The 21,651-nt window shown below is 36.9% G+C and overlaps 1 protein-coding gene across 1 annotated transcript; it reads left to right on the forward strand.

Annotated features, from left to right (window-relative positions):
- The first annotated feature begins 7,552 nt into the window (after nucleotides 1-7,552).
- ASB17 (ankyrin repeat and SOCS box containing 17) lies at nucleotides 7,553-19,548 on the forward strand. The gene is made up of 3 exons (XM_036257180.1): nucleotides 7,553-8,065; nucleotides 16,501-16,780; nucleotides 19,267-19,548. Exons 1-3 carry the CDS (start codon nucleotides 7,665-7,667, stop codon nucleotides 19,471-19,473), a joined length of 888 nt encoding a protein of 295 aa, XP_036113073.1. The 5' UTR covers nucleotides 7,553-7,664; the 3' UTR covers nucleotides 19,474-19,548.
- Nucleotides 19,549-21,651: the final 2,103 nt, after the last annotated feature.

Here is a 21,651-nt window from a genome sequence, read left to right on the forward strand (position 1 = left end):
TTGAAAACAGGGACCCCAACACCAAAATGTTTTCATTAATAGAGAGGAATGTTTCCTGGTGCCTTATGTGCTTATGATGAAAAATAGAAACAAACCAAGCAAACCACCACAGAAATATTTCTGAAAAAAGTTACCCCTCCTCAAGAAGAGCCTCCGCAGGTCCTTCAGGAGGGATTGCAGAAAAAGGCGTTGTAACCATAGGAGATGACAGCCCTATGTGTGCTACTGTCCCCAAAGACCTACCAGTGGGACAAGACGTGGAGGTGGAAGACGCGCTATTGATGATCCTGACCCTGTGTAGGCCAGGTTAATGCATGTGTTGGTATCTTCGTTTTCAACAAAAACATTTAAAAGTTTAAAAAAAAAAAAACAATCAAAAGTTTTAAAAAGTAGAAATAAGTGTATAGAACAAGGATAGAAAGGAGGAAAATAGTTTTGCACAGCTGTATAATGTGTTCATGTTTTAAACTAAGTGAGTATAAAAGAATCGGAAAGTCTAAAAGGTTTATAAAAAAGCTACAGTAAGCTGAGGTTAATTTATTATTGAAGAAAGAATAATTTTATTAAAAATTTAGTGTCGCCTAAGTGCACAGTTTGTAAAGGGTCCAGTAGTGCACAAGTGATGCCCTGGGCCTTCGCATTCACTGACCACCCACTCACTGACCACCCAGAGCAACTTCCAGGCCTGCAAGCTCCATTCATGGTCAGTGCCCTTACAAGTGTATCATTTTTTATCTTTTTAAAAATATTTTTATTTACTTTTAGAGAAAGGAAAGGGGATGGAGAGTGAGAGAGAAACATGGATGTGAGAACTGAGCATGGATCGGCTGCCTCCTGCACATCCCCTGCTGGGGATCGAGCCTGCAACCGGGCCATGGAGCCTGACTGAGAATTGAACCAGCAACCTTTTGATGCATGGGACGATGCCCAACCAACCGAGCCACACCGGCCAGGGCTCATTATTTACCTTTTATAACATATTTTTACTGTAGGTTTTTTATGTTTAGATACACAGATACTTATCATCGTGTTACACTTGCCTACAGTATCCAGTACAGTAACATAGGCTATAGCACCATGTAGGTGCATAATAGGCTATACCATCTAGGTTTGTGAAAGTGCCCTCTATGATGTTCAAACGGTGAAATCACCTGATGATGCATCTTCCAGAACACATCCCTGTTGTTAAGTGCTGACTGCACTGGATATGTTGGGGTGTCTGCCTTCCCTAGTCACCACTGACTAGTCTCAGTGGTAGACATAGTCCCAAGGACAATTGCATATAAGTTGGCAAGCGATCTACGACTTAAAATAACCTAACTCAAAAAATCGAGTTCAAATTTGTACTTAAAAACTGAGTTAAAAATGGGAGTGGCTGCCCTGGCCAGTTTGGCTCAGCGGTTAGAGCGTCGGCCTGCGGTCCGGAGAGACCCGGGTTCGGTTCCCGCTAAGGGCACGTACTTCGGTTGCAGTTTGTCCCCGGCCCTGGTTGGTCGTGCGGGTGGCAGCCACTCGATGTGTCCCTTCACGTCGATGTTTCTCTCTCTCTCCCTTCCTCTCTCTCCCTCCCACTCTATCTGTACAAAAAAGAAAAAATATCCTCGGGTGAGGATAAAAAAAAAAAAAAAAAAAAAAAAAAAAAAAAAAAATGGGAGTGGCTGCCATGAGGTAGGAATGCGTCTGAGAGCTGTGTGAGCCTAAGGTCTCAGGGAGCCAGCATGATGAGTTGACGTGTGTCTGGAGTGTTGCTTCAGTTCACGAATAGAAGAGGGAAAATTCAGTTTGCCATGTATTTTAAGATACCCTTTAAAACTGACACAAAGCTGTTAAAGATACATTCAAGGCGTCATATAATATATACATGTACTTCGTTCTACCTTTGGAAATACATACCATCCCTACCCATACTTAAAAGTCAGGAATTTCCTCTTCTCTCAGATCTGATTTTACTTTTGTCTCTTAAATATGCAAATCAATATTAGAGATGAATTGTATTGAGAATAGTAAAGCCTGGCAAAAGAGCTAATATAAAGTTTATGGAATAGATAGAACTTTTGCAAATAATACTTTTATATAATTATGTAGAAATTGTACTACTGAATCCATCAAAAGGCCATTCTTTCTTTTTTTTTTTCAATTTATTTTTGTTACAGATGTTTCTCCTTTTCCCTCGTAGACACCCCCCCCCCCCCCCCCCCCCCAGCATTGTTGTCTATGTCCATTGGTTACGCATACATGCACATAAGTTCTTTGGTTTATCCCATTCCTCCCCCCTGGCCCCTCTCCTCTGAGGTTTTTCAGTCTGAAAAAAAGGCCATTTGTTTGACTGACATTTGTTTTACAGTTTGCTTAGGTTACACAAACATGTCCTGCACCTATGACTTACATACAGAACTCAGCTCCAGAGAAATTACTTAGGCAGCCAAATTGGTCCTTGGACCTCCCCTGGGTCACTCCTCGTTGTCTAGTACTGTTGTGCTACATCCTTTGGACTTTCTGGATCCTTAAGCCATTACCCTAGGATTTCCCTGATATGCTTCCTCTTTAACAAAATGTAGCTGTGCTGAGCCCAACCAGATCACAGGCTTAGGCATCCAATAAAAATGAGTTTACTTAAAAGATGAATGAGTGATAATGGTTTAAAGTGTAAGCCTTCCAGACATCACCTAGGCCTGAAATGCCCCAATCTGCCCTAAACTGAGCAGGAATTTCAGACAGCATTTCAGGTCTTTAACCTTTTTGCCTCACAACACACACAGGCCAACATACGATCTACGCTTAGGTTATTCATCTGAAGCACTAAAAAACATACGAAGACATGTAAAGTCACAATTTCTCAATACTTTGTATATAATGTATGAGACGTCTTTCTTTAAATCAAGATATTTATTAAAAATGTTACACGTATTTTCAGTGTCATTAACTCGTAATGATTTTACTAAGGGCTCTCCATGAGCATCAGATGTACAGGTTACGCTGTGGAGCAGATGTTACAGCTTTACCAACATCCGAAGGCAGCCGAGCACAGACAAAACACAAGGACTGTGACCTCAGCCTCGGTCCAGGTCCCTGCTGCTCACTGGATGTATGACCTCTGGCAAGTGTCTTAACCAATTTAAACCTAAGGTTCCTCACCCATAAAATGGAGATAACAGTAGAGAATTATGAGATTAAATGAGAAAATGCATATAAAGCACACCTAGTAACATCTAAATATACAAGAACTCAATATATGTTAGCTATCATTATTAATCAACAGATTGTCTACTGAATATACCTTGGATGTTAACTTTACTGACTTTTTTTTTTTTTAATTTTAAACTAAAGCAGCACCAATTTTGACTTAAAATATTCGAGTTATTATAATCAAAGTGGAAATTACTTGATTGTTTTTTTCTGATAACAAAAATATATACCATCACTGACATTCAAACTATAAGGAAAATTATAAAGGAAAAAAATCACTCAAATTTATATATGCAGACATTGTTATCACTTCAATAATAACACTTCTTTCCAAAATCAGGATTGATCTACCATCTGTTTATTTCTGGTTTTGAAACAGTATGATTATAGAGCTCTTGATTCATGATCTCTGTTCCATAAACTAGCCAAAACAATGGCAAGATAGCTCTTTGTTTTTGGAGAAGCAGAGAGAGTAGAGGTGAAACCTCTGGCGTCATCCTGTCTGGGTTCAAATCCCAGCTTTACCACTTACTAGATATGTCATCAACTTCCTTATCTGCGAAGTGGAGTTGTTATAAGGAAAGGACTAAAGGAGTTTAATATATAAAGTACTCAAACAGTGCCTGGTACATAGTAAGTAGTATGTAAGAGTGTAAGAGTGTATTATTATATATGGACACATAAAGGTACCTACGATATGTTGTTATATAAATAAAAAGCAGCTCATAGAACCAGTTATGTATAATTTTATCCCATTTCTACAAAAAGAACAAAGTATATAATGATATATCTATTTACATATAAGCCTAAAAATATTTGAGAGGCTATATATAAAACAGCAAACATAATTATCTCAGGGAGGCATTTTTACTGGCTCCATAATGTCTCAATTTGTTTTCAACCTTCACCTATTGTATTATTAAGAAATCAATAAAAATAGCTCAATTTTAAAATATATTTTTTGAGATGGAGAAAATAAAAAGAGAAAGTATAGAGAAACAACAAAACTCTAGGTTTTCAGAACAATAATAATAGTTATTTTGTTTTCACGCTATGCTAAGTAAAGAGAGCTTAGAGTTTATAGAATTAAATGCAGCATTAGTGGAAGTATATTATAGTAAACCCAAAGTTATAACTTCCTTTTACCAAAAGACAACATTTACATGATTTAAAGAAAAATAGGAAAAAGGAATAATTTAAGTACCTTTAAAGTTGTTCATAAATACACCCAAGGTGGAAGATGGCAGGTGGGTAAACGCGGTATCACGTCCTCCCACAACCACATCAAAGTAACAACTAAACTGCAGAACAACCATCATTCAAAACCGCCTGAAATCAAGCTGAATGGAAGTCCTACAACTACAGAATTAAAGAAGAAGCTGCATTGAGACTGGTAGGAGGGGCGGAGGAGCACGGGCTGGTCCCACACCCATGTCTGGTGGATAAAAATCAGGAGGACACCTCAGCTGGAAAGGTCCTCCCTGAGGACAGAGGGGTCCCCGTCCCACACCAGACACCCCGCTCAGGGTTCCAGTGCCAGGGAGAGAAGTCCCCATAACTTCTGGCTGGAAAAACCAGTGGGAACTGAGGCTCAGGGAAGCTGAGGTGGCTAGAGCCCCAGGCAGCTCCCTAAAGGGCCCGCACTTATCGGACTTATCAGACTCTCTCCCTCTAAGCTTGGAGGGGAGGCAGCTCCAGGGGCACCAGAGACATACAGGGAAGAACTGAGCTGTTTGGAGCGAGGGCTGGAGAGGGGACTTTCTCTGGGACAAACGTGCTATCAGAGGCCTTTGTTCCTTTGGTGAGCCCTTCCAGGGGGCGGCAGACAGAAGCCATATCTGGGACTCCAGCAACCTGGCTCACACTGGTAGCCCCGCCCTGCTGACTCCCTGAGGCCCCGCCCAACCCAACTTTCAGGCCCACCCAAGCTGTTGCACTTGCTTAACCATAGGATTGGCCTGTCTTGGATCCTGCTTCAGTTTTTCCTACATTCTTTCAAACAAGCAGCATCTGGTCTCAGCGAGCCCCCTACCTCTCCTTAAGTAATACACAGAAACAAACACAGGGAGGCAGCCAAAATGAGGAGACAAAGAAACAGGTCCCAAATGAAAGAACAGAACAAAACCCCAGGAGAAGAACTAAGCGAAATGGAGATAAGCAACCTAACAGATGCTGAGTTCAAAATACTGCTTATAAGGATGCTCAATGAACTTAGTGAGAACCTCAGTGAACTTAGTGAGGGCCTCAAGAGCATAAAAAAGGACCAGTCAGAAATGATGGATGTACATTCAGAAATGAAGGAGGCATTAACTGAAATAAAGAATAATTTACACAGATTCAATAGTAGAGTACGTAAATCCAAGAAGCAAACCATTGATTTGGAATATAAGGAAGCAAAAAATGCCCAATCAGAACAGCAAAAAGAAAAAAGAATCCAAAAAAATGAGGATAGTGTAAGGAGCCTCTGGGACAACTTCAAGCGTGCCAACATTCGCATCTTGGGGGCGCCAGAAGGAGAAGAGAGAGAACAAGAAATTGAAAATCTGTTTGAAACAATAATGGCAGAAAACTTCCCTAATTTGGTGCAGGAAACAGACATACAAGTCCAGGAAGCACAGAGAGTCCCAAACAAGATGAACCCCAAGAGGCCCACACCAAGACACATCATCATCAAAATGCAAAAGCTTCAAGACAAAGAGAGAATCTTAAAAGCAGCAAGAGAAAAGCAGATAATTACCTACAAGGGAGTTCCCCAAAATCCTGAGGTATGTCAGCGGATTTCTCAAAAGAAACTTTGCAGGCCAGAGGGAGTGGCAAGAAATATTCAGAGTGATGAAAAGCAAGAACCTACAACCAAGATTACTCTGTCCTGCGAAGCTGTCATTTAGAATCGATGGCCATATAAAGACTTTTCCAGACAAGAAAAAGTTAAAGGAGGTCATTACCACCAAACCGTTATTATATGAAAGGATGAAGGGTCTTTTTGAAGAAAAAGATAAACTATATGAACAAACAAAATGGCAATGAATACATATCTATCGACAATTGAATCTACAAACCAAATGAACAGGCAGAACAGAAACATTCTCATAGATACAGAGAACATTTTGTTGGTTGCCAGATGGGAGGGGGCTTGGGGGAATGGGTGGAAAAGGTAAAGGTGTTAAGAAGTACAAATTCATTGCTAGACTGACAAACCTCAAAGGGAAAGAAGTTGGGTGTGGGAAGAAATAAACCAAAGAACTTATATGCATAACCAATGGACACAGACAATAGTGTGGGAAAAGGTGGGGGGGGGGGAGGAGGGGGTTATTGGGGGAAAAATGAGGAACATCTGTAATACATTCAACAATAAAGATTTTTTAAAAATTAAAAAATAAAATAAAAATGAGACAACAACAAAAATAAATAAAACAGACACTAGAATAGGATGAAACTTATTTTTTACATAACAGTTGCCAGAATTAATCAAATTATAAATGTGCATTATTTCTCTTCATTTGGAATTTTTAATGCTTAATCTTAGCAGTTCTTTAATATTGATTTCATGCTAAATGAATCATTATGAAATACTTATGAGAAAAATTATTTTAAGCCATGTACTCATTTAAAATGTAACTTATTATTTTCTGCAGGCAATAAAAATGTATTAGTTACAACAAAATAAATAAATAAATACACCCAAGGTGTTATATTTAACAGAAAGGTGGCTGAAGCATAAACTACTAAATAAGGATAAAACCATAACAAATTTCCTCTTTATTTTACTGGCGCAAAGATACCATATAAAGCTTGAAGTACCTTGCGTGCCCAAACTGTATATATTCTACCTAATTTGTATAAGAAATAGTCTCATAAAATTTAAAATTCACAAATTTTGTTTCCTACTGTATGACATCTTTTCTTTCTGAGAATAAACATAGTGCCTATTGGCAGTTACTTCACCCATCTAAGCCTCAGTTTCTTCAACTATAAAATGGGGAAAATATTCTATGAGTATTAAGTGAGAACATACAATACTCATGCAGAACAGGAGAACACAAATACTTGGACTTTCTCAGTCTAGCTATCATCTCTTTGTTTATGTGATAGCCTAAAAGAATAATCAATCTGATTAGTAATATTAGTTTGTCTAATGTATAGATTGTGCTTATAGCACTTGATAAACATACATACTAGGTTGAGCTGAGTTCTTAGAAAGTTAAGAATATTATATCTTAGCTCTCACACATGCCATTTCTGTCCAATGTTTCTCTCAAATGTCACTAGTTACATATAATAGCCCACATTTCTGACCTGTGTTGATGACAGATCTCCATCTATTGTGATGTCATCCAGTACTTTATGGCAATAGTTCATATGACTTTTTTTTCTGGCCACAGTTTAAAGGGCACTTCCTGTTCGTGGAGCAATATGTAACTGAAGGGTTAGAGTATGTCTTCCTATGATTTTATTTCTATATCGTTGCCTAAGTAGCAATGAGTAAATCTTCTAAATTATGTCATAAGACTTCTTGCCCAAGAAGCAACATATTCTGCAATCTTGTTGACAAAATCGTTAAAAGACCATCCTTGCAGTTCTTGGGTCAATGGGGATACCACTGTTATGAACCTAGAATTTACAGAACACTGGCAAAAATCCTGAGGTATGTCGACTTGGATGGGTTTGACATACTCCTCACAGATTATATTGCATTTGTGGAAAAATCAGGATACCGTTTTGAACTAAATTTTAATCTTGAATTTACTGAAATATGTGTGAATACAATTCTGTACTGGGTTTTTGCCAGAAAAGGTAATCCTGACTTTGTGGAATTGCTTCTCAAGAAGACAAAAGATTATGTTCAAGACAGAAGTTGTAACCTGGCACTAATATGGAGGTAAAAATCTCATATGTTTTCACCATAAAAAGAGAAAATTTCCATTTAGGAGATTATACTGCTACCTTTTTTTTTTTTTCTAAAATGAATATACATAGTGGCTATATATGTATGGATAAGAAATCCTGACTTGAATGCTCATTCATCTGTTCACTCCTTCATTTTTTTTTTTTACTCAATAATTTTCTTACCTATATGTACCAATAAATTACCAGTAGCTCATCTCTATAAAGCTTACATGTTAATGCTTAAGGTAATGCAATGTTAGACAACTTGGATTTCTCTAAGTAGACAAAGATATTATTTTGTGTAACACTGTGATCTTTTTGAGAACAATGTTAATGTATATTTATAGTATGTATATAAATTGACTTTTTAAAATAAATTGACTTTCAAAGAATAATTTAGAATATACACACAAATTCCCTTAGTAATACTTATTAAACACATTTATTTCCTCTCTGTATTTTAAACATTGATAAATGTGACTCCAAATTCCCCAGAATTGAGCACAATGAAAGTCTAATACCTGCTTCAGTCTGTTATAAAACAAACTTTCACATCGTCTGAACATGTCAATCTAGCTAATAAATATTACTGAAGATCTTGTAAAAATAAAATTTCCAATGAGACCTCTCTGTACAGTTCATAACATAGAGTCTCAAGTTACTTACTTTGCACTAACGCCAATTTCCTCTTTAGTTTTAATTATTCATTTGGTTAGATGTGCACTCGTTTAATCATTCAAAACCATCTCTCTATCACCTTTCTACGTATGATGCACTGTACAAGGCACAATGATAGAAGCAAGTATACAATGAAAAACAATACAGATTAGCCCTGGCCAGTTTGGCTCAGTGTTTAGAGTGTCAGTCCACAGACAGAAGAGTCATGGGTTCGATTCCATCAAGAGTACGTACCTCAGTTGCGGTTCAGTCCCCGACCCTGGTTGGGGTCATGCAGGAGACAGCCAATCGATGTGTCTCTCTCTCATCGATGTTTCTCTCTCTCTCTCTCTCTCTTTCTCTCTCTCCGATTATCCCTCTCTCCTTGTCTATCTGAAGATAAATGGAAAAATATCCTCGAGTGAGGATTTAAAAAAAAGAAAAGAAAAACAGTACAGATAAGATCAGTTAAGGACTAAACCTATTTAGAATCTGCCTGAAGCTGAGTTATTTTCTTAATTGTGCATCACTGTGGTAGTGGAGAACTAGATTGCTTTCTTTAATGATCTCCCAAGTACAGGAACTGATAGCTGTGGTATGCAATATCAGTAATAAAACCCCCAAATAGCACTTTGGGTTGTTTTAAGGACTATTATATGTATAACTATAGCAGAGATCAGCAGCTCCTAATGCGGATGCACTAGCGGAGCTAAGGAATGTCTAGTGTGTCCTCAGCAGACTCATTAAAAAGAGAAATAGAGTAGAACAAAAGAAGAGAAGATAAAAAAACTAAATGGAGGGAAAAATGAAAGAAAGAGAAACACAGTGGGACGTGATAGAGTACCATTAACAACTGTCCTAAGTGATGGTTTTAAAAGTGATAAATTTTGACTCAGCTGCATCCACAAGGTACAATGTATTGCAGGCCAACTCTACGTATCACATCATTTGGATCTTTTCAAATCATAGAATTTTAGGTTGGAATAAAATGTAAGCATTCATTAGCAAACCCCTCGGGCAGCAACCCCTTCTAAAGCATCCCTGGTTGGCGTTCATCTGGTCTCTGCTTGAGCAACTCTAGTAGCAGTGAGTTCACTAGACCCTGATCTCTTGCTGTGAGCTCCAGGGTCCTCCTTTATTAGGCTGTCTGCAGCCTCATCTCCACAACGCATCTCAAACTTCACAGAAATGAACAACTTGCCTAGACAACTGTAACAGACTCCTATGGGAGTCTTACAGGTTCACTCTTCCTCTCAATTTCTATAATCTGTTCTTGGCTCAAACCTCAGTAACCTTATAAAAATGTAAATTAATAGGTCATATCGTGCAAGCTCAAAATCCTCCCAAATTTTCTGACTATACGCGAGATAAAATTTAAACTTAATACCCATTTTTAAAAAGTCCTACATGATCTAGCCCCTCACTCTTTCTCCCCAATTCACTCTCATGTCACTCTCTCCCTTCAACACTCTATTTCAACCACTAGACCTTTCGGTTTCTTGAACATCAAGCTCATTCCTGTGTGAAGACCTTCTCTTTGCCTGAAAAAGCTCTTCACTCAGATCTTCCTACCATGAGCTCCTTTGTACCAGCTGGATCACAGTATAAATCTCTCAAAGAGGTCTTCCCTGGTCACACTGTCTAAAGTCAGTCACTACTATAGCACTCTATTAAAATTTCTCTGCGTGGCGCTGACCACTATTTGCTGCTGTTAAATCTTTTTTCATTGATTTGTTCACTATCTGCTCTTGCTAAAAATAAGCTCTATGAGAGGAGAAACCTTGACTACTTCCTCAACATTGAATCCTCAGTGCCCAGAACTATGGAGATTCTTAGCAATTGCTCAATCAAGATTGTGTTGATTGAAAAAGTAAATTTTATGCAGTTTTATTATATTCTTCTTCCTCACAGTGTACTGAATTCTGTCTCCAATACTCCAACTCTGCCCCCAGAACTACAGAAAATAGTCTACTGAATCCCTCTTGTCCATAAAATCCTCTTAAATATTTAAACACAACCAGTATGTTCTTATAAAGAATACCTTAAGTTTCCTATTATCTGCTATTCTTTATTACTACGGTCACCCTCCCCTGTATAAATTCTAGTCAGATAATTTCCCTATTTTCAATGTCTAGATAGGTCCCCGAAGGAGAGAGAAAATTAGTGAGAGAATGGAACTTAAGTTTGTTCTTCTTTATAACAAACATCTAAATAATACTATATGGCAAGCTTTAAATGGTTTTAAAAAAATAAAGATGATCTCATTCAGTTAAAATAACAGTAATTATTCACTAAGCATTTTCTAAGTGCTAGGCACTGTGTTATTTGTTGGGGATACAAAAACAAAGTAGATGTATTTTCTCATTTTGAAGAGCTTATCACTAGTAAGTGAGCCTTTAAAAAATTATAATTATAGTTACACTAAAAGTGCCAAAACAGAAGCAATTACCGGTAGAATAGAGGACATTGTTAACACTGCTGGGGAGGAGCAGGTATCTGAGAAGGCTCTCTAGAAAAGGCAATGTCTTACATTGATTTTTAAAAGACAAAGGGGAGTTTTTGCTGTTGTTTCCTTGAAGAAAAGTCATCTAAGCAGAGAGAAGATAACTAAAGCCAAAGGAGATACAGACATGTTGTATTCAGTGACTACAGGCAATTCCGCAATTGCTAGAATGACATGGGAGTCAGGTAGCAGTGGCAGATGAAGCCTAGAAGTAAAACCTTGAAGGACTTTGTAGGCCATATTAAGAAATTTAAAATTTACACATGGGGTGGTGTCTAATCAATGAAGGTCAGACTTGTAGTATGAAATAATTTATCAGCTCCCATTTGAATATTGGATTGTAGGACAGGAGGCTACGGCAAGGGGTGGAGAGGTCAATTAGTAGCTCAAACACTCCAGGTACAATGGCAGCTCCAGAATTTCTATATATGAAGGGTTGGAGGAAGCAATCTGATTGGAAAGGAAGAGGTAGGTAGAGGAGTTGCTTGAAGCTAAATTTGCATAGGAGATAGTGTTCTAACTTAAATTATATGTGTGTATATAATAGTTTGGGGGGAAGAACTAATCCACTCTACCACTCCCCCTCCTTACTTCCTCAACCCTCTAGCCACTCTTTGATATTGCAATTGTCCAGGTAACTTATAATAAGGACTTAAACTAAAACAGCGGCAGTAGGGGAAAGACAAGATAGTATTATATAGAATAACAAGATATAGTGAGTGGAGAATCAGAGAAAGAGAAGAGTCCATCTTCAGATTCTAACTTTTGAGACTGGTTGATGGCTGTATCAGCTTTCCATTGCTCTGTAACAAATTGCCACAAACTTAGTGGCTTAAAACAATACAAATTTATTATGTTATAGTTCTGAAGGTCAGATGTCCCAAATGAGGCTACAGGATAAAATCAAGACATCAGCAGGCCTGGTTCCTTCTGGAAGCTCTAGGGGAGAATGTTTCCTTGCCTTTGTCAGTTTCTAGAGGCTGCTTGCATTCCTTGGTTCGTGGCCTCTTCCTCCATCTCCAAAACCAGCATTGTAGTCACATCACATCTTTACTGGCTATGTGTCCATCATTTCCTGACACTTCTTATAGGAACCCTTGTGATTTCATTTCCTCCACCTGGATAATCTCCATTCTCAAGACTCTTATCTTAATTACATCTGAAAAATCCCTTTTGTCATATTGAGAGGTCATTATGCAGCCTTCCACAATGATCATGTCACAAACCTATCAAGATTATTAGAGACCTACAAAGTCAGTCCTAGATATAAGAGTTTGTTTTGCCTAATGGATATCCAGGTAGAGAGATGTACTAGGTGGCTAGATATACAGTGCTATACTTGATGTCTCTCTTTCTCTTACATCCCACATCTTATCTCTCAACATATCTATCTGTTGGTTCTACCTTCAAACAATATACAGAATATGAGCACCTATTGTTATCACTCTGTACCTAGCTAAGTGATTTCCCTCCTTCTATCCCATAACAAATTCTCAACAAACATAAGATCATGCTGTTTCTTACTCAAAATTTCCAACAGCTCCTCTATTCCATTTAGAGTAAAAGATGAAGTTCTTACAGTGATCTACAAGTCTCTATCTGAGGTGGCATGCCATGACCTCTGACCTCATTTCCTTCTGTTCCCACCCTATTCACTCCTCCAGCTACAGGGTCCCCTGCTCTTCCTTCACCAATCCGGGTACACCTTCCTGCCTTAAGGGTCCTTCAATATCCAACCAGCTAACTTCAGCTCCTTTTTTTATCCAAATGTCATCTTTCAGTTATGCCCCCTCCTATCACCCAATTTAAAATTGGAAAATGCCCTCACTGCACCCTCCTGAACTTCCTTCTATATTTCTTATCCTGCTCTACTTTTTCTTTTCCCACAATAATCAAATCTTCCAACATATTATAAAATGTGCTGCTTTGCTATGTTCATTCGGTTTTGTCTGTTACCCCTCACTACAATACAGTCAAGAAAGGAGACATCCTGTGTTCATTCAGGTATCCCAAGCACCCAAAACAGTTGTGGCGTACAGTATGCATTCAATAAATATTCGTTGAATAAATTAGTAGACAGTAGTTGAATTTATAGAAGAAATTGCCTGAGAACAATTCGTCAAATAAAAATTAGTCAAAGGCCACATCTACTTAGATGTTGAGGGTAGAAAAAGAGAAACCAGTGAAAGAGGATTGAGAATAGTCAAGGAGGTAGATGCATAATTTGCAGAAAATGGTCCCACTGAGTCAAGAGAAAAGATGGTTTCAAGAAAGTCAACAGTGTTTAAAATCTAAGATAAACTTATGGAGAAACACCTGTCAAGTTTAGGAGCTCAAACCAAGGGGAAAATAGTAAAAAAAAAAAAAAAGAAATTAGAAATAATGATTATAGCTTCCAAACTAAATCACTCTCTGCATGTCAACATGGAAAATTATGCTCCGTTTTATAAGCGTGTGTGGCAGGTTTTCAGATACAGAGGGTTCAGCTCATTAACCTCACATTTAAAAATGGATTCCTGCTTTGCTTGCCTCACTCCATCCAGATAAGTACTATTATAATTACCTGTCAGGACAGATTAAGCCAATTTTGGTTTACAGTAACATGCTCTTTAAACATGGGGCTTAATCACATGTCATTTGGGTACAGACTAGACTTTTAAATCTCATTTTAAACCTATTTGAGTTTTAGTTATGTTTTCAACATTTTTGGTCCAAAATATCTTCTAAAAGGTAATGTCAATCTTAATATCTTAAATTCAACTAATATCCCTAAATCTTAATTAGAGCCACTAGCATTATTTTTTTGTCCCTTAAGTCCCCTGAATTCCCATATTTATAGGACTCTTAGGTCAAATATCTTAAGAGTTAGCAAGATAAATAAATTATATTGCTTTTGAAAATTTTAAATAATTGCACTTAACTAAAAATCTTTTTCGGTCTGAAGGCTACAGAATAAATTTAAGGAATAGATATGGTCAGGATAATGTGAAAAAAAAATCAATGAACAAACTTAAGTGTCTACTATGGGTCTAGCATTATACTAGGCATTTAGCACAGTGGACTAAGACAGACAAAAATTATGGCCCTTGTAGAGCTTACATTTTTATAGTTCATTTTTCACACCCATTTAGTTTTGAAATGAGAGATTAGCAATGTTAAGCAAGTGGTCCAAAATGATAAGGGTTTATGGAGGTATGCACAAAGTACCATGAAGAATAAGAGGAAGGTCAGGTAACCAAAGAAGACATCACAAAAGACCCTTCATTAGAAAGGGTCTTATACAATGAGCAAGAAAATTGAAAAGGGAGGAAAATAACACACAAATGAAAGAAACATGGAAGAGTTGAATGCAGTGGTGTTTGAGGAAAATAAATAAGCAGGGTAAAAATGAAAAAGAAGTCGCTCGGGAGTCCAATTTTGGATGTGTTGGAAGTACTTGTGAAAAAGATGAGATCTCCAGTACAGTATTGATCTGGAGATGATTCCAGGAGAGAGTGGATATATTTACATGTGCAGAACTTTAGAAAGATATAGAAGTACCACAGGCAGAGTTATGACAAAAACCAACTTCTTAATTTCCAAAATGCTGCTCTGCACTACACCACCCTACTGTTTTGTTTAAATCACAACATCTTGTCATTTCAGGGCTCAGTGAAGCTTTGGAGATAGAGTATTTGATCGAGTGATTTTCAAACTACTTTTTGGAGTTTCTTACAGGGAATCACCACAGAGGAGGTCTCTAGGACCCCCAAATACACTTCAACCAGGGAACTTATTAAATAAAAATATTAACTTTATATAGCTAGTTCAGGTATAACAATCCTCCAATGTTAGTTTATGTTTGTAAATGAAACATTCTTTCCCATCTTTTTTATTGGCAAATACCTACCAATCCTTGAAGTCTTAGTTCTAGGATGTGCTAGAGCAATTACTGTCCCAGCAAAGTAAGTGCCCTTCCTCAGTGCCTCTAGAGTACCACACTATGTTCTATGATAGTGATCATAACTCTGCGTTATATTTAATGAATTACTTGCCTGCTTCCCTTACTAGACTGTAATAAACATCCAGAACTATATCTTTCAGCTCTTCATATCTATCACTCAGTATGCTCTGGACAAGCAAGTATTGATAAATTAATGAATGAACAAATAAATACATAAATGTATAAGGAAACGAAGACCCAAAGAGACTGATTTATGAAACGTCATACCAGCTAGTTAAGAGAAACAAAACCTAGTACCTAGAACCCTTAAATCTCCATTTTTATGGCATTATACCATGTTGCTTCTTATCTTAAGTATATGCAATTCTAAAATTTCTCTTTTTGAATAATGCTTTCTTTGCTTTGCCTAATTGTTGAAAACCAGAATTTATAGTTACTAGCCTGTTCTGCAGGATATATTAGTATTTTAATATACCAAATAAGAGATTTCCAGATACAAGAAGCATGAATAAAATTTCCCTTTTATTAGTCCTAAAAGTCATGTTTACTTGGCTAAATTAGGGCTTGATAATATAAAATCTTCTATGGTTGGTTCTACCATGTCCTATCTACATATAGAGACCAATTCAACAGCAAACATTAATATCTTTAAATGAAACAATTGCAAGACTATATAAATTTAGAAAAAAAATCTTTATTTCTGTCATAAGGAAGAGAAAATGTTCAAGTGTAGCCACCACATAGCACTCCAGGAAAAAAAAAAAATAGAACTGAAATAGTTGCACTTACTCTTTTTTGTCCAATATTCAAACTCAATCAAGCTCACCTCTGACATATCATCAAGAACAACAAAAACAAAACAAAAGGATATCAAAATGGTCACATAATTCTGTTATATTAATGAAGTGCAATGAAATGTCTTTCTCCCTTTTCCATTTTAGATTTTCCAGAGCTCCGTTAGTGTTATAATACTTGTTCTCTTTACAATAGATTACTCAAATGAGAAACAGAATTGCTGTTACTAAAAGCAGACACTTTCTACACATTGTAAATCTTTTTTGGTTTCTTCTTACAAGTGTAAAGGGGGGGGTGTTAAATATTTACTAGAAGTTTTCTTATTTTTTAAACCTTCAGTTTGGTCTAGATTCATAGCGCAGAAAACTAAGACGTATTATATATATAAAGGCAAAGTTACATTAAATTTAAGACATTTAATGTATAAGCTAGTACCATTATTTTCCCATTACTGTTAAAACAAAGTGTTTAACCCATCTCTTAATTCTATACTCAGTGAGGTGTTTTTTTTTGTTTGTTTGGTTCACAGAACTTTCACACCAGTGTACTGTCCAAGCCCACTGAGTGGTATCACACCTCTACTTTATGTAGCTCAGACAAGACAATCCAACATCTTAAAAATACTCCTGCAATACGGAATCTTAGAAAGAGAAAAAAACCCTATCAACATTGTGTTAACAATATTGCTCTACCCTTCAAGAGTAAGAATAATGGTTGATCACGAATTGGTAGACATCCAGGAAGATGCAAAAACATGCTTAGTGTTATGTTCCAGAGTGCTTTCAGTCATTTCAATCAGGGAAATAGAGGTAAGCAAAATATTGTTCTTTGGGTTTGGGCTTTAAAATTGATCAATTTTAAGATAGACTTGTGAGGCAACAATGAAGTCAATTTTTAATCTATAGATTACATCCATTGAAAAATTAATCATTGAGTATGCGCTTATAAATTTAAAATAGATTAAATTTAAATTTCCTCCAATATCAGTCCTTTATTTCATAATATTGTCTTCTAAATATGAAAGAATTTCAAAAACTCAGTTTATAGTTTATTTTAGTAGTAAGTAGATGTATGTTATTATTACATAATTATATAAGAACCTATGTTTCTTAGGATTTCTATGTCTCTTAAAAAACCACAATAAACTAAAAGTTTAACAAATCTTTTTCCCAATAGAATCCCCAGAAGAGGGGGTGGTGGGGGAGAGATAAACCACAGAACTTATATGCATGTATGCATGAACAATGGACATGGACAACAAAGCTGGGAACAGAGTGGGGAGGGGGGAGGGGGGAATCAGTGGGGGGAAAAGGAGAAACATCTGTAACAAAAATAAATAAATTAATTAAAAAAAAAAAAGAATTAAATTTCTTTCCCAACTACAGTCAGATATTTTGCAACCAGGATACAAATTTTTCTTTTCAAAATCTCAAAAGAATTTTGAGTATAAAAATATAAAGTCTTAAAATACTTGTTCAGTCGAAACTATCTATCCCTCAGAAATGTGGAGGGTTTTTCCTTGAAAGATTTTGGGAAATAAATTAACCGTGTGGAGAGCATGTTTACCCTAACAAAATGAACTGCAGATGTCAGCATCACTGTGTCCTGTCTGCCAGCATAGAAGTAAGTCTGCTTAAGGGGAAGAAAGCTACTCCGATACATTTAAACCAGTAAAATTACCAAGGACTTTAGCAGTTCCCCTTATCTTTAAATGTGTGACTTCAGAAACGAATTCCTTACAAATATAACTCTGCTGGTGTTTTTTTTGTTGTTTTTTTAATTTTTTTTTAAATTTTATTTTTTAAGTCTCAACAGTGCCTAGCAATCAACCATGCCTGGGACAGCTGTAAGGAGAGAAAAATTGGTCAAATTATTCTGGCAACCAATTTTAAAAGCAAAAACAATTAAAAATGTCTGCATCTTCAGTAATTGGCTTGTCTTTGACCCCTGTTAGTCCTGCACAGTTATTATAGAAAAAAAAAAAAAGACCTATTCTCAACCAATTCCATGAATGCTATTCCTGAGGTACAATCACGCTAGAAAAGTACTAGGATAGAGGGAGTCGATCAAAGTCACCTGCCTGAGGGGCAAAAATTGTATAGCTGTGTTCCATCAGCTGCAGTTTAGGAAGCTAAAGTCAGGTAGCACTGAGCAAGATGGTGAAAGATCGCACAACTGGCTTAAGGAACACTTTAAATGCCCCTACTTTGCATTCCATGCTTCCCAGTAGCTCCCCTATCGCAGTCTATATATTTCATCATAAACGTATTTTTAAATGGCTTTACCTCTGGACCACAGTTCTGTCATCACAGACTGTGTCATATTTTGTGTACCCTAGCAATTATCCCAAGCACTGAGCTCAGCTGGAGCATCTACTAGATACTCAAGTATTGAATAAATAATAAGATATTATGAATAATTTAAGTGAGAGTATCATACAGTCTGTATAGATTCTACTATACTATAAAGGTCTCTGCAATACAGAATACTTTTCACTCCTAAGTCAACCTACTAATATTTGGCTTCTGGAATTAAACCTCTAAAAGAGTACCTTAACCGAAACTTGGAAAGTTGTCTTTCCATATGGATGCGGCTCCTGTCAGGTCTTCTCATGGCTTAGCAGTATGAAGTTGTACTCTATATTGATTAAATCCCTTGAGGGAACGTTTAGGATTTATGTTGTCAGTGCCTAACCCCAGACCAAAGGAATCAGAATTTCTGTAGTAGAACCTTAGCATTGGTATATTATAAAGTCCTCTAGAGAGCCCTGGCCGGTTTGGCTCAGCAGTTGGAGCATCGGCCTGCGGATTGGAGAGTCTTGGGTTAGGTTCCCACTAAGGGCACGTACCTCAGTTGCAGTTTGTCCCTGGCCCCAGTTGGGGTTGTGTGGGTGGCAGCCACTTGATGTGTCTCTCTCACGTCAATGTTTCTCTCTCTCTCTCCCTCCCACTCTCCCTCCCGCTGTATCTGAAGATAATTGCAAAAATGTCCTCGGGTAAGGATAAAAAATAATCATATACATATTCGTTGTTGTAAGAAATTAAAAACATATACATATTCATAGTTTCAAGAAATAATGTGTGTGTCTTAGACATATTATAGGTTTTATATAGTTGTAAGAATGAAATGTGAATAAAAACACTTTGCCTCCGGTGAAAATGCTTTAGAAAAACTATTATAAGAGTCATGTAAATGTAAGATGCATTTTATTAATTTAATTAAAAATAAAAATGTTAATATCTTGAACTAATCCAATGCTAACATTACAAAATTAAAATGTTTCCTTTTTCTTCAGACACAGCTAAGTTTAGGAAGACGTCCAATTATTTCAAATTGGTTGGACTACATTCCTTCAACGAGATACAGAGGTCCATGTGAACTATTACATCTTTGCAGAATAACCATCAGGGCTCAACTACTGACCAACAACATGCTCCCAAACGGAATATTTTCACTTCCAATTCCTGTTCGTCTACAGAACTACCTGAATTTAGAAAATTAGCACGTGTTTTTCCTGAGTTCTTTAAGGATGTTCACCATTGTATGGCTTAGCAGTTAATAAACTACTAACTTCATGCAAATTTTATTGCATTAAATATTCCATTAGGAAATATATTTTCGCATGACACCCTAAATGAACCAACTTTAGATTAACATATGGCTCTGCCCATTACCTTTCTATGGAACAAATATATGCATTTTATTTTTATATTTTATATTTACCCTTTTAGTCCATTCTTACGAGTTGTTTTGCCTTATAGCATTCTCGTTACTTGTGAAAATTTTTGTAATGTTAATGTTCTGAATTCTGAAGTTGTAAGCTAGGTAACTATAATTTTTATATTATGTAGTCATATTTACAAATATTTATTTACTAAGTTCTTTTGCAAATAAAATATTGTAGTTGGTAGTAGGGAATAATCAAGAAAATTAGGATGTAATCCCTTTCTTGAGAAGAATTTACAATTCTGTAGCAGCTATAATTGCAAATACAGGTAAAGAACTAGTTAACTAAAGGGCAGGGGTTGGGAGTAGGATGACAGAAATGGATCATATTGTAAAATAACTTGCCTTAAGTTACAGTATGGAGTAATGGTGTTTTGGTAGGTAATATAGCTAACTACTAGCTCAGTAGTAGTTTTAAATTGAGATATAATTGTCAAATAAGTTTCAGGTGTACATAATGATTCAATATATGTATATATTGCAAAATGATCACCACACATAGTTGCAATTTTTTTCATGTAATGAGAACCTTTAAGATCTATTCTGCCCTGGCTGAGTAGCTCAGTTAGTTGGAGCATTGTCCCATACATCACAAGTTTTCGGGTTCAATCCCTGGTCGGGGTGCATACAGGAGGCAACCAATTGATGTCTCTCTCTCTTTCTCTCCCCCCCCCACTCCCACCTTCCTCTCTCTAAAATCAATAACCATATCCTTGGGTAAGAATTTTAAAAATAATAATAAAAGAAAAGATCTATTCTTTTAACAGCTTTCAAGTATACAATAGAGTATTATTAACCATGCTACACATTACACCTCCAGGACTTCTTTATTTTACAACTGGAAGTTTGTGCCTTTTTATCTACTTTCACACATTTCATCCACCCCTAAATAATATGCATTTTGATGCAAAAAAATAATTTTGATCCAACAGTACATCAAAATGAGAATGACCTAAATATGTATGTTCCTTGGTTATAAAGAAGCTCATCTTTAAAAATATTATTCTACTATCATTTGTTAACCTTTTTCTTTTTGAATATCTGGGGTACTAGACTTTTCTCTATATAACCAGGTGGTCAAACCGTTACAGCACAAATATGAGAAATGGGAGACAACTCTACATGTGTCTCTCACGTTTCTGCCTATCCTAAGAGCAAAGACACTGGTTGCCTCATTCCCACCTTTTTAAGGATGTTTGTATAGTGAGCAGCATTCAATGGTAGAGACAGTGTCTGCCCCTGAGCAGAGGGCAGGTTGCTCAGTATCTGATATAATATAGGTAATGTCGTCCTACGGAGCAAAAAAATGTCGAGAGAGTTTGCTTGAAGCTCATTATAAACGCTAGGAGCGTCCCAAACTTGGGGTTCCTCGGCTGTAACACAAATGCACTGTGTGCACATCTACGTGGACCACTCCATGTCTCTGAGGATGGGGGTGCATGGAACCAACACAAACCTGTTGCCCATGCTGCACGCTGAGCCATCGGTAATCAAGTCTGTTGTTTTTGACCCCGCAGTCTTTTGTCTTCTGATAGAAAACATCAAGCTATGGTAAACTAAACTGCTAGTCTGCAATTACGGTAAAAATCTCAGACGCTTTGCAATTTTTTTTCATTGAGGTATAATTGACATGACAGCAGTCCCCCTTTATCCAGAGTTTCGCTTTCCGTGGTTTCAGTTACCCACAGTCAACTGTGGACTGAAATATTAAATGGGAATTTGCAGAAATAAATTATTTGTAAGCTTAAAAATTGCATGCCATTCTGAGTAGCACGAGAAAGCTAGTGCTGTCCTGCTCCATCCTGCCTGGGATGTGAATCATTCCTTTTTTCCAGCAAATCCATGCTATAGGGGCTACCTGCCTGTTAGTCACCCTACCAGTATAACCTCATCTTGACTAATGATCCTATTTGTAAATACAGTCCCATTCTGAATTGCTGAGAGTTAGGACTTC

The sequence above is a fragment of the Molossus molossus genome, unplaced genomic scaffold (assembly GCF_014108415.1).
Source record: "Molossus molossus isolate mMolMol1 unplaced genomic scaffold, mMolMol1.p scaffold_m16_p_12, whole genome shotgun sequence".
In the NCBI taxonomy this organism is placed as follows: Eukaryota; Metazoa; Chordata; class Mammalia; order Chiroptera; family Molossidae; genus Molossus; species Molossus molossus.